This window comes from Amblyomma mixtum, chromosome 3 (assembly GCF_055824585.1).
Source record: "Amblyomma mixtum isolate Tamu chromosome 3, ASM5582458v1, whole genome shotgun sequence".
Taxonomy (NCBI): Eukaryota; Metazoa; Arthropoda; class Arachnida; order Ixodida; family Ixodidae; genus Amblyomma; species Amblyomma mixtum.
Window position 1 is genome coordinate 254,380,463 of NC_143014.1, and position 14,165 is coordinate 254,394,627.

The window sequence follows — 14,165 nt, forward strand, 5'->3', positions numbered from 1 at the left end:
TTATCCATACGGTGGCAGAGGATGCTTGTGAATGGAGTAGCCTGAAAAAAATAATGAACAGATGCAATGCTGAGCAGATATACAAGTTCAGAAAATAAAAATTAACCAGTTTCCGACTCATACCATGCACTGCAGCTCACTTTTCCGTAACTATACTCCATCCCCTGCCCCTTCTCTTTATGTTTTTCTCGTCCTGAGGAGCTGTTACGAAAGTTCTGCTGATAAAAACACTGCCGCTGAACATGTCAGCAGCTGGCTCTCGTCACTTCCTGGGTGGAGTTTTGTTACACATATCGGCTTCCAAATTATGTATTCGGGTCTCGCAGGGTAACTTGCCCGCAACGCTACAAGAAAAAAACAACTAGAAATGGCGGGAAAATAAGCCTTCAGCACCATTATTTGTGTCCACTTGCCAGCCCAAGCATGGCAGACTATTTTTTCATGCGCCGAGCGCCGAGAATAGCGCAACCCTGTCGTTGTAACGAGACAACTAGCAGCGATTGAACAGCAAGGTCATGTTAAAACCATACGACCAAGCCGCACTTCTGCTCGAGAAACCGAATCTGCAGTACTTCTTAGATACCAGGAGCGGCAAAAAAATCCTTGATGCCTGATTACGGGGCACTAAGGATGGATTCGTAAAGAAACTAGCAGTCTGCTCTCTACTGCAGCAGTTTCGCTGCCAGACAAAAGCACCACGCAGGTTAAATTTAGAACATTGCTCGTTCACTGCCTTCAGAGCCGTCAGTAACATTCACAAACTAATTTCACGCACAAAGACGCGTGACGAGCTTTGTAACCTCAACGGTGTGTTTTCTGCCCCTACTGGGTACCTATAACACCGGTTTCCCGATGAAAGGAATTACTGCGGGATTAATAATAAACTGGCTGTGTAGTAAGTAGCGCTGGAGGAGCTATGGGACTGGCATGGCCGGTGAAAAAGGCAGTCATTGTGTGCGTTGACACACCCTCGAATGAGGTTACCAAGCTGACTAGTGAGCGTATCCATCACAGTATCATAAAGAAGCATAGGAATTGCCTTTAGCACACTCCATCAATGTGTCTCCCGAGCTCGCAGTGTGCCCTGACGCTCACAAGCAAGCATGAAATTCGAATTACCTATGTACCAAGAGCAAACGCAGTTGAAGCCATCGCACTGCCCTCGAACTTCCTTGTCGTAACCATACCTTTGGCTGCATTCTTGATCGCAGTAATCTCCTTCGCATTCTGGAAAGAGCACAGTTGGCGAGAAGGAGCAGTTGGTGCATGAATCCCCCGAAAAGTTTCGCGAATGCGAGAACTCTCTACCATGATTTCGAATGAAATGAAATGTGTTGAAATGGAAAGATTGTTTCTCTCTCTCGCCTTAAAATTACAGTAAGGAGGAGAGGAGACACTGGTCAAATAGCCACTAAAGACAGTTGAGAGAGCACCTAGAGACGCATGCACGAGCAGTAAGAATGGTTCCCATATGTAACTTTAACAGATCGTAACATATCCCAAGCAACTTTCAGTAGTTCAATGTTTACTACAATACAACATACTCGATCCATAACAAGAAAATAATTTGGCTTACTTAGAGTACTGTTGCAATGTTTATCTGGCTTCTAAAACAAACCAGATAGATAAGCACAAAAGAGACGTCACGGCGTTATGTTTCTTTTGTGTTTATGCTATTTCATTGTTTTCAGAATGGGTATAGTGTTGAGCTACATTATAAAAAATGATTCTATGCGGCATGACACGGAACAGAAAGGTAGAAAAACTGAGAATTCGTAATCCCGCGAGAATTAATAGAGGCGGATACACAGTGCGCGAGGCGACGTGTCATTTGAATCTGAAAATAATGTGAAAGCACCGCATTTGCATTAAGAATCGACTTCCTTTTACACCTTGAGTCTTCAATCCAGTTATTTTTGAGCGGATGGCTATGTTTTTACCGTTTTGTGAGTGGCCCTCGGGCCTCAGTCAGTGAGCTCCGTGCTATGAGCCGACGAACGTGACACCACGCTTCCCATCAGCAGCGCCCTGCACTGGCTGGCCGTGACTGCAAAGTTGAGGTTTTGCCGTTTCGTGCCGTGCTTGCGAGGCATGTTGCGAGCACTTGCCAGCAATATGGTGTTTACGCTGAGCCTTGCATGAACGCTCGGTAACATCGAAAAATGAACCCATGCATTAGGTGCGGTGTAATACGGTGAAACCGTGGCATTAACGTGATTTCTGCGGCTCAAAGGATAGGTTTGATCCAAGCTCCTGCCTACAGCGAGCCATGCCAGTATCAAGAGGAAGTGCTCGCGCGCACCCCTCGAGATTAGCTGTGGAACGAACCAGTGCTGTTTCTTTAACGAGCGCGGGATGGCGCCAACTATACCATTTCTATCAAAGTTTGCTTTAATAGTTGCTAGTCACTACACACGGTAGAGATTTCGGAATGAAGTGGCAACCGTATGACGCGATATTCCTGGCAGTGCTACGTACGATGGCGGCGGCCGTCGCCCACCGCTGCCGCTGGTTCACGCGCACGAGGCCACGAGACTTCAGCTTTGAGTTTTCTGTGGTGGTCTGTTGCCGCCGCTCCCCATTCAGTCACCTCTCCTCATCAGGGAAGTATAACACTTCTAGAACCACGTTTTTAAGACTAAACAGCATAAAGTACGACAAAAGCGAGCATCAAAATTCTTCTTGAAATAGAATGTATTTTTAAGGGATAGAGCACAGCGGTGCCAAACTATATTCGGCGGTGCTGGGACTTGCAAAAAGTGACGTTTCTCTCCTACTCCTTTCCGTAATAATTAAAAGCATATAGGCCAGAACAGCCTTTATTGTTCTCTTAATCCTACCAAAGTTTCAGCTGAATTATTTTGATGCATGGCTCAGACGGAGCTAGCGTTGACAGCTTCTTCGCAAAAACCACGCTAGCAAAAAATAGACGCCCAATTTCTCCAAATAGCTAGATGAGAAGTAACGTACCCCCAAAGCCATCTTCTATTGGCTAGTCTCGCGAGCTGCGTCCGGATGATTAGCGAAATTTTCTGCAAACCCAGAAACTGAGCGACGCAATGAGTGACAGTAGTTACGCGGCCCTAAGCTCATCGTGCGATGCCAAAGCGCGGCGTGTTGCCTCAAATCCTTGTTGCCTTTTTAAAGAAAAGGTACATTTTCTCGTCCAAAAATACATACATTTACGCGTCATATCAGGCAAGCAACGTTTCCCGTGGTTCACTACCTCATTAAAACGCCTTCTAAGTAAAAAAAAGCGAGTTTATCGCAGAGCGAAAACCACCGGTTGCTCTAATCACTGGGATTTGTATCGTGCCATAACATCTGATTATCGAAAAGCCTTAAAAAACGCCAAGCAGGTATTTTCCAGAGTATGCTTCCGTTTTTGTTGGTTGATAATTCCAAAAAATTTTGGAACATCATTTCTGGTCCCAAGCATAAAACAATAGCTGTAAACGATAGCAGCGGCGCAGCCATTCCGTCATCAGAGTGCCCTCAAGTGCTCAACGACGCCTTCTCTAATGCTTTTTTGCAGCAATCATCTGTTTCTCTGCCCTCTTTTCAGTCTGTGCAGAATCCACTAATGGACCCAATTGTGTTTGACAGTATTGGTAAAGAAAGTCTAATTAATAGTCTCAAAATTTCGTCGTCTTCGGGAATCGACGACATAAATTCTAAATTTTTAAAGAATACAAGTGTTTATTCTTCCATTTACTTGTGTGCACTGTTTTCGCAATCTTTGAATTGAGGACAGCTGCCCGGGGACTGGAAGGTGGGTAAGATAGTACCAATATTTAAGTCTGGTGATGCTCATTGCGCCCTTAATTACAGACCCATATCATTAACGAGTGTCCCGTGTAAACTGTTTGAACATGTCATTTTTTCTAATCTGGGGCGCTATGCCGGAAGGCCCGAGTTTGGCGATTGCCCGAGTTTCATCCGAGTTTGCGATGACGGCAGTCAGTGAACGAAGCTAGCGCGGAACGTGCGCAGGCAGCGGATAATAAAATGTAGAGATAAAGCCACGTAAAGGTGACACAAGCGCACCCTGCGCGCCTGTTTCACGCTTTAAACACAATACACTCCGCAATACCAGGCCGCAGCGCTACCTGAAGTTATCAGCGCCATATCAGCAATCGCGAAATCGTGACTTCTCTGCTATCTATCTGCACACTCACCGCTAGCTGTTTGACACGCCTTTTCGGGCGCGTCAAAGGCGTGTCTTCTCTTTCAGGCTTTATCTGTCTCTCCATTTCCGAAGACGAACAGTGCGCACTAGGTGCACTCTAGTATCAACCTTTTCTCTTCTTTCGAATACGTTAAAAGGCAACAGATAATATTATGAACATTTTATTAATTTTCAAATGTATCTTAAAATCTGAATCCAATGAAGCGCTGTTGAAAAGCATAGCTTTAGGAAATTAACAAAGATTTGACACTTTCTGCCGCTAGTGGCGATAGTGAGGCCATTGCTTGCAGCGTAGCTTGCATACGAACTAGAGCGGCAGCCCACCGTGCCGAAAACGAGAGAGCTCCTGCGCTGACACGCTGCCGGTAGCGCTGCCTTCGACTGGAAAGACTGGGCAACTACTACACGCTGAATCTGTCTTATTTTTCGGCATTGCGTAATATATTTTATTGTGTCGTATATCAAAATATAACAGTCATGCATCTTCTGGCTTGCATAATACACAAAAGCAAAAAACTGAACTGCACTGGACCCCCCGCGTCACTGCTGCTCTCTGCAGTGACCTCAGGTGGAGTTCTCCGCTGCTACGGCCGCTGCCGCACCCCGCTATGGCCAACCATTGCTTTTAGTACGCTCTTGGCTAATCTCAGCGGTAGAAATTGGCCGTGCGAGCGGCTGTGATGCGGTGTGAGAAAAAAAATGCTGTTTGGCTGTATTCAATGATTCATTACGTATGCCTGTTGTGCGTGACGCCTCTTTAGTGCACTGCGGATGCGAAGATCGTGCTATCCAGCGACACAACTCATCCTATGTCATCAGACGCTGACTAAAAGCTGTGAAGGTGGTGGCGCGCGTATCTGCGTAGTATTTGTTTACGCCGCGCACTTCAAGGTTTTGCGAACTGGTTTTGTCACTAACGTCGATTGCCGTTGTATACTGCAGTGACATCGCAATAATATCGTTCGGGCAGATGAAAGATCCTGTTTGTAATAATGGAATCGGACTTATAACAGAGAAAGGTGTTACGGTTGTGAAGTACGCAGTGCTTGCGTACTGGAAATTACGAACTCTTTATTGCACTGGGTCTGGAGCAGCGACCGTTTGTCGATCCCGGATGTGTTTGACACATTGATGCTGAGCTTTATCACCGATGAAAGGACGGCCAAGCCAAACACCTGTGATGCGATGTTGTTGGAGTAGGACGTGCTCCAAGCACCGTTTCGTCGTCGTGCTCCGTGTTTAACGCCTTGCAAGCAGGTGTGACGCGCCGTCAGTGTTGCGCTGTGTCCTACGTGGTTTCAACAGTCTATAGTGTTGTGCAATCTTGGTATGCGAGTGAAGAAATCGGCGGCTGTCGCCACGTTGCATGTCCTTCGCAGAGGTGTTTAGATTTATCAGCGATAACGTCCGTTTTGCTTGTTATATTTAGATGGTCAACATCGTCGATGTCTGTCAGCAATCAGCACAGCCGCGCAGCATACCTGTAGCCGGCAGGGATGTTGGGAGTGGCCCACCCATAGCACGTAGGCCTATAATTTATGTACGGCACGCTGGGGGCGTGACCAATGGTTTTGACTGACAGGTGAACTCGGAGCTAAACTCGTGAACGGTGAAGTGCCCCGAATTCATCTCGGGACTGTCATCGCGGCAGCAGCAGCAGCCTGGGTCATCGCTTCCTCTGACGGCAAATGTCAGTACGGCCGGCTGGACCCGTCTATTGCCATGGCCGACGACGAATTGCAGCGACATTTTCGCCTCTCCAAAACATCGGTACGATGGTTGTGTAAAGAGTTAGGCGACGACCGACGCCTGCGAAGAGTGCGTGCCGGGCCTCGTTCGCTTTCTGTCGAAGAGCAAGTCCCCTGCGCCCTCCGGCTCTTCGCGACCGGGAGCTTCCACTGGGGAGCGTCGGCGCAGACCGCTTTATTGGATGCCACCAAAGCACTGTGAGCCGCTGTGTGAGGGACGTCTCTTTGCAGAAGCGGTGGCTCGCTTTACCCACGACTGCGGCCGAGCGTGCGTATGTTAAGGAGCGTTTCCTTCTGCGCGGCGGCATCACAGACGTCATGGGATGCGTCCACGGGACCTACATTGGCGAAAGAATTGCAGATATGCACAAGAATGTGACACATATACAGTCAGAAAATAGGCGATTAAGAAGTCTAGAACATGTTTTCTGCGCTCCTGCATGATAAACCAGCATTCTAAATTAACAGACATCTTGCTTCTGAACTTTGCGATCAGTAAAAAATAATTGTTCTCGCCAAGTCCTTCGGGCTACTCTACAGCACAGTGCCAAAGTCGGTCCCAGACTCTTTTGGCCAAGACTGTATCAGCCGCTAACCTGTTGCACAGAACAATTCATAACATGTCAGGTACCTTAATAGAGGCCCACAAAAAAGTGGGCTCCTCTGCAACGGCGAAATCGAAAGTTGCAGACGGCCACTTGTTAATCGGGCCACTGCAGAGCACTCACCACTGTGCTAATTAATTAAACCCGACGAATGAATGTCATCCTTCGCACAAACCTTTCGTTTGCATCTAATAAATACAGTCACAATACATCAAAATCGGAAGATAACCGCCACTGCTGACCAAAAGCAGGTGCGAGCTTATTGACAACGAATTTCGGACAACTCACATTAACGCGGTACGCATGAAATGAACAGATGCATGCAGTTCATTTCGGAACACGGCATAATATTCAAGCGATTCTTAACAAAACGTGTTTTCTCATTCAAGTCACGCGAAATTCAACTTGCGATGAAAAAGAAAACGTGCGATAAAAAAAGTTTCACCACGCGGGATTTGAACCCGCGCACTCCCATTGTCTGTGGACTCGACGGAGCGACGCGTTAGACAACACGACCACAGAGCAGCGCGGAGTGATACACCTCTCTCTATTTTATTTTGCGGACTACTTCCGTAGCCTTCACAGCGTTCCACATGTATCTCGTCGCCATTGGCAGTCAGCTGATGACGGGCGTTGGTAGCGCTCCCTCGCGGTACAAAGCAGAATTTAATAATGCATGAATCACTCTAAAGCGCTTTAAATCCAAATCTTGCACACTATAAAATGCTTATAAAGGTGTACTAAGTGCATTATAAAATTCAACAAACATAAAATTCAACAAACACACAAATGAAAAGTGCACCGGCGGTTGGCTCACGTGACCCGTTCTTTGTAGACCGCCCAAGAAGCCCATGAGGTGGCGCCGATGTGATGATAAAGCAGGGAATATATCCAGATAACCCAATGAAGTTGGAGGCGTGACGAGGGTGGGATTTTGTCTTGCTACCATTAGTTCACTCATCTGAGGGCGTCGCCAGAGCTCGGGAAGATTCCGAGTTTCAGCAAACTCGGGCCTTCCAGCATAGCGCCCCTGGTTAAATTTCTAGAAAATCACTCGTTCTTTTTCTCTCATCAGCCTGGCTTTCGTCAATGATTTTCTTGTCAAACACAACTCATTTCCTTCACCCATGATTTATTTGATGCATTAGACAAGGGACTTTTCATTGACTGCGTATTTCTAGCTTTTCAGAAAGCATTTGATCTTGTTAATCGCCAACTACTTTGTTTTAAGCTCGGTAAACTGAACATCGACCCAAACATTCTTTCATGGATCGAAAGTTTTTTGCGTAACAGAACTCAATTCGTCACTGCAAATAACGCTGATTCCTCACCATGCTCTGTTACCTCCGGCGTGCCTCAAGGTTCCGTACTCGGGCCGCTATTGTTTCTGATATGCATTAACGACCTGCCAATTTCTATTAACTCCACAATTAGGCTTTTCGCTGACGATTGCGTCATTTATCGACTAATCAAATCCGCTTCAGACTCATCCATACTTCAAAGTGACCTAAAGAAGGTATCTAATTGGTGTAATAGTTGGCTTATGAGACTGAATATTAACAAGTGTAAGGTCATGCGTATTTCACACCGATCTGCTAACGAAAATCTTATTCCCTACAATATTTCAGGTTCTCTCCTTGATAAAGTTACCACATATAAATATTTAGGGCTTCATATAACTTCTAACCTTTCGTGGCAGGCACATGTTGATTATATTGTTAACAATGCTAACCGCATGCTTCGCTACTTCCGTCGTAATTTTTCCATGGCGCCATCTTCTTTAAAGCTACTACTCTATAAAACCTTAGTTAGATCGAAATTAGAATACGCGTGCTCTGTGTGGCACCCGGGACATGAAACTCTTACAAATTAGTTAGAGTCAGTACAGAATAGTAGCGCTCGATTTATTTTCTCTAACTTTTCCCGCACTTCTAGTGTAACTGCAATGAAAAATACTTTGAACCTTCCTAGCCTTTCCCTTCGTAGAAACTCGCGCGAATGCTAACTTTTCACAAGATTTACTACCACAATCAGCTAAAATGGGATCTTCTATCTCAACCATCATTCATATCACCTCGCACGGATCATCGCCACAAGGTACGCATTCCATACTGCCGAAGCAATGCATACTTCCACTCGTTTATACCCAAGACGGCGAGCGATTGGAACCACCTGCCCACCTTGGTTGCCGATATTTCTGACACCTGTTTATTTAAAAATGCCGCGGAAAACTATGTGTTTGACTAGGCTGTTTTGTTACCTAATCTGATATGTATTTTGTTCAAGCTTATGTTTTTTCTTTCTTTGCTGTATTACATTACATTTTGCATTTACTTTTTGTTTTCATTTTGCTGCATTGTTATTACATTTTTATCCACTCCCTTCTGTAACGCCCCACTGGGGCCCTGAAGGTATTGTAATAAATAAATAATAAATAAATAAATAAATCATCGCCGCATGCGGTTAGTGGTTAATTCTGACCCAATCACGGAATTTCCCCGCGTAAACGTGTTATGAAGGAAAAGTGACCGCCTCTCTGCGACATGTGAGCGCGAACAAAGTAGCAGTTAAGCTGCGATAATGTGTTTTAGCCCTAGAACAACATTTCGTGCCGCAGATCGTTGGCATTCTGCGCAACTGCGCTAGCTGCTTCACACATCAACGTACAAAAGCACGCGATACAGGCCGAGTATCTGGACGCGTGGCATGACGAAGCCGAACGAAATGGACTGTGCAACAAAACAAAGACACGTCGAACGCGTCTTTTCGTGCGGTCCTACCAGGGCGTTGGGTTGCGACGAGCAAGGATGACGTCACATGCCATATTGACGGAGCTTGCACAGAAGACCGCTAGGTGCGGTCGTTTGAGAAATATCCATTAAATAAAATATTTACTTTCCTCTCATTTCTGTTTAAAAACAGTGTTGTTTTCGTCAATCCCACTGCCGCAGCTATTAATTCGACCAGAAATCTCGGCGGCAAATTTTTTTGGCCTACTATCACTTCAAATATACGCATCCACTGGCGTCACGTGATAACGACATGCTGACCGTGCGTGCTGAAGCGCTTGGCTGACAAACCTTAATCACACAGGCCGTGCTCAGTGAATGCCTTGTGTGCTTTATTCCTTCGAGAAAAAGCAGTAGGAAAATAAAGCTACAAATGCTGATATAAAGTGGCCTAAAAAAAGCCATTGCGTGCGCCCAGTGAAGTTCTGTGTATCTTTTTCAAACCTTTGCTTGGCGCGTGATAGCCTTTTATGTTTATCTAGCATAAATCCTACCAACACAATACACTTTTATTTATATCCTAGAGTTTAGGATATAGGACGACACCAGCCTTGATAGGAGTCTATGGTAGACAGAGGTTGGCCAGATGTTTCTTGATAATTACAAGTGAACAAGGGAGGGGAAAGCCTTAGGGTGCTTGCCAACGTTTCGACAAGAGTACGAAGACAAGTCCTCTTGTAGAAACGTTGGCAAGCACCCTGAGGCTTTCCCCTCCCTAATTAACTTTGTGATTACCAGCCTTGGTAGGATGCGACTAGGGATATAGGATAGCATCACCTGACACCAGTCTCAACAATGAGCTCTGAGGGCGGAAGACTGTTCACAGTGACTGGGCGTAGAATTGGTTTGGTTTAGTTCATGGGGTTTAACGTCCCAAAGCGACTCAGGCTATGGGCGACGCCGTAGTGAAGGGCACCGGAAATTTCGACCACCTGGGGTTCTTAACGCGCACTGACATCGCACAGTACACGGACCTCTGGAATTTCGCCTCCATCGAAATTCAGCCGCCGCGGCCAGGATCGAACCCGGGTCTTTCATGTCAGCAGCCGAGCACCATAACCACTGGCCCACCGCGGCGACCCGGACATAGAATTATTGTATCTTCGGAAAAATCGCGCCGTGGAGAGTTCTTCCGAGCTCAGCTGAAGGCGAAGTGCAAATGTAGTGTCATATTAAGCGCACACTATGGGTCGCCAGAGGAAGTCAACGTAAATGTGTTCATAAACACGTGAGATGCGTTTCCGAAGTGAATGCAAACAACCATGAAAAAATCGTCTGCCAGCTACTTCCGGTTCCAAATTTCTCCCACGTATTGCCTTCTGCATTGCAATTTCCGTGCTTTCGTGCAACTTTGCTAATCTGTTTGCTAATCTGCTAATCTGTTGCCAATCTGTTTGTGCCGCGACATTGCGTATTGTACAGCATCACCGTAAGATCAGGCGTGCTGTGTATGAACACGTCCTGAGCGCAGAAAATGATAATTACGAAAGGTACAAGAGTTTTCTCGTTGTTATAAAATTGCCATCGTAGGTTGGTTGTTCTGCGTATGCACGGCAGTCGGCTGTGTGCGCGGTAGAACTATTTTAACGCATTGGTCATCAGATATTAGTTTTTTCTTTGCTGCACCACGAAGACAACGAAGGCTGAGCTTGCGCAGTTTAGCAAACGATAGATGTATTTGTCTCAAAGCGTGTAAAAGCTGCCAGTGGGCTAGCAGACTATCCATACATGCAACAGTGCTCACAGCGCGTCTCAACACATCGGACTCCATATGCATAGAAAGACTCCAACCGGTTACATTATTTTGGCTGTACTTCATGAGAAAACTCGCTACTAAGCAGAACAGAGCCGTCGTCTGGTTGGTCTTGCGATGATTCTATACAATCAGCAGAGTTGCAGTGGAAATAAATTAGTGTAAGAAGTGAATTAACACAGCGACTGGCGTGAAGCAAGCGAGCAGGGGGAGAAATTTGGAACCGGAAGTAGCGGTTCCTACTGCTACCTACTGCTCCTACCTACTGCTTGCAAACCGCCAGTGAGCACTTCTGTCTTTGAATTGCCTTTTTGAGACAACAGAAATTTATTGGAGTATGTAGTTCGTGAAAAACCTCACCGATGATCACTGTTAAGATGAGATTTTCAACGCTAGCTGCAGCGTGGCTTCGCGAGTGGCGCTTTGGGGATTCCCGATGCCGTTGTCTCATACGCCCACGTTACGTTCACAACCCCAATAGTGTTCGCATTCATCTCCGGCCAATCGTCCACAGCTTGCTGCATCGGCTTCACGAGCACGCAGCTCCGGATCATGACGCCGCTGTCGATCAAGTTCACGGCGACATTCTTGTTCTTTTTGTGAAGTCACAAACTTTGGTCGGGACCTCCCTCTGGATGCTTATGTCGCGGTGACAGAGCATCGGAATGAATGCGTTTTAGAACGAAACCTAGCCTAGAGTGCTTCGTGTGGTAACCATAAAGTAACGACCTAAAGAACAGTGTATGAAAGGTGGAAAAGAACCTTTCTTACGAACCTTTCTTCCGAACCTGTTTTCACTTTCGTCGAGTAGCTAATGCGTCATTTCTGTCCGCAAACGACACATATCCCAGCCTCCCTCCCATAATACCGATCCCTGTCATAGGTTTAGAGCAATCAACGAAGCTCTTCGGTCTGACTGGGGAGCATCCGGGTGACTGTCGCACTACCATACGGTTTAACGACCTCGGTAGAATCTCGAATTCACTTTTATCTTCAGCAGAGCCTGCAGCGGAGATTGAAGTGCCACTGTTTTCCAGCTTTAGGTTCTCTACGGCCCGTTCATTCTATATTCTACTACAACCACCCGGATCGGGATTGTGCTCACTATTTCTCACTGTTTCCTAGCTGAACCGCGGATGTACGATTAGCCACGTCTTTTCCCGTCGAACAACAAATACGGCTACGTAAAAGACGTGTTTGCAGTTTCTCCCTTCTCGCGTCTCTTGAAATACGCACTCTAGGCTAGAGCTCAAGCGAACCCCGCTTCTCAACTGACAGGTTCTGGAAGCTTTCTCTAGGGGCTAACGTGCAGAAGAACTTGCTTTGGGGCTAGTTGGTTCATGATTGAAGTTCAGAATGGCGCAAAAGACACCACACTTTTTTCCTGTGTTGTGTCTTTTGCGCCATTCTGAACTTCAATCGGGCTAACGTGTTTCGCACTATATACTATCATATTAAACGGCTGAGAGAACTGGGCATCAAAGCACTTCGAGACACGGCGCTCGCTTTATGTAGCGAAATACTGGCAGTAGCGATAAACCGGTCATCAATGAAATCGAGATCGGAAGGAGCTAGACATGGCTTAAAGAAATATAGGCTTTTTAGCCACCGTACTCATCCGGCCTTCATCAGCTGAGGCATTTCGCCGAACACGATGGCTACGCTTCTGTACGACTGGATCTGAAAGGAGCAGAATTGATTTTCTATACTCGTGACGGCATTTATATACTATCAATGAGAAGAAACTAAAAGTTAATTTAAATCGCGCCCCTTCGCAAGTGGGGCGACGTATCATTTGTACTGGACTAAGTATTTCGCGTATTCCTTGAAAGCTAACATAAAATTTAAGAGGTAGTGAAACTTGTGCAGAGAAGAAATCGAATGCCTTGCCTCGCCAACGCGCATAGCTATTTTCAAGCTTTTACAAAGCATACGGTTCACGAGTTACTTTAACCTTGGGCAGACATACAAACTCGAATTGTTTTCGAAATGAACGAAAATTTCACGAAAAGCATGGGCGGACAGTACATTTTCTGTCTTCAGGTGCATCGTTTATACAAAAGAGAATTTAGTCTGCGGTTAACTGCCGCGCGGCTTTCACTAGTTCATCTTCGCCGTCAGTTGACTTGATCTCCTTTCGTGACAGAGGTCGTGTGGCCTTTACCATGAATTATTCCTGCTTTGCTGCGGACCCTGCTATGTCAGTCTAACAAATTTCTTGAGCTTCACTCTCCATCTGTCTCTTAGTCAGATCCGGCTACGTCTCCCCTTTATTGCTGCCCACTCTGATTCTCTCACACACCTCCGGATCTCTATCTTGTGTTTTTCCGGTCTTGCCATTGCCCGCTGCTTTGTTTTAATTGCAGCTAAATTTCCTTAGTTTGCGTTTTCTTGTTAGTCCACTCTGCTTCCTTTTGGCAACCTAATGTTAGACCTTTATTACTTTTATCAGCTTGATTTCTAGCCTTTTTATTAGCATCTGAGTTTCAACTCCCTACGGAGCACCACGTATTGACGTTTAGAGTCGCGTAGTACTTCGAATAAATCTGCGAGCTATTTGTAAGGTCTATATTTACATTGCAATTTTTCAGCTTTTTGTTGAGATAAAAGCTTGATAGCGCAGTTGCGTGACATATTATTCACCAGACACTGAAACTGTTTCCGAGCCAAAAGCACGAAGCCCATCTCAAACCTGCGTCTCCGTGGCTCACAGCACGGCCCATAGAGTTTATTTGTTTCCCTGGAGTCAGCCGCGCAAAAACGCGAACAGCGGTCCAATGTGGCGCATCAACGGCTACTTCACGCGCCTTTACCGGTTTGGTACTTTCTACGCAGCCTAGGTATGCAGTGTTCCTTATTGCCTAATATGATGAACTAGCGGCCAAGCTTCATCGAAGACCGAATTTAACAAAGGGCAGCTTTTTCGCAAAACAAGACTTAACCCGTTTTTGACACCCCTAACATATTTGAAACGAATCAGTCTAACCCATATTCTTCCCCAAAAGGCGCCTCCAAAGAAGAGCGGCTCACCGGAGAAAACCTCCGAACGTAGCGCTGATTTTGAACCTATTCAAGAACAGT

At 46.0% G+C, this 14,165-nt stretch overlaps 1 protein-coding gene across 1 annotated transcript in view; it reads right to left on the reverse strand.

Annotated features, from left to right (window-relative positions):
• The window catches only part of LOC149354403 (uncharacterized), a 30,192-nt gene continuing 16,027 nt past the window's right edge, over positions 1-14,165 (reverse strand). Inside the window, exons 4-6 of the mRNA XM_089575980.1 lie at positions 12,699-12,764; positions 1,120-1,227; positions 1-41 (exon numbers count right to left, since the gene is read on the reverse strand). Of these exons, the coding sequence (XP_089432106.1) occupies positions 1-41; positions 1,120-1,227; positions 12,699-12,764 (215 nt within the window). The remainder of the gene's footprint in view (positions 42-1,119; positions 1,228-12,698; positions 12,765-14,165) is intronic.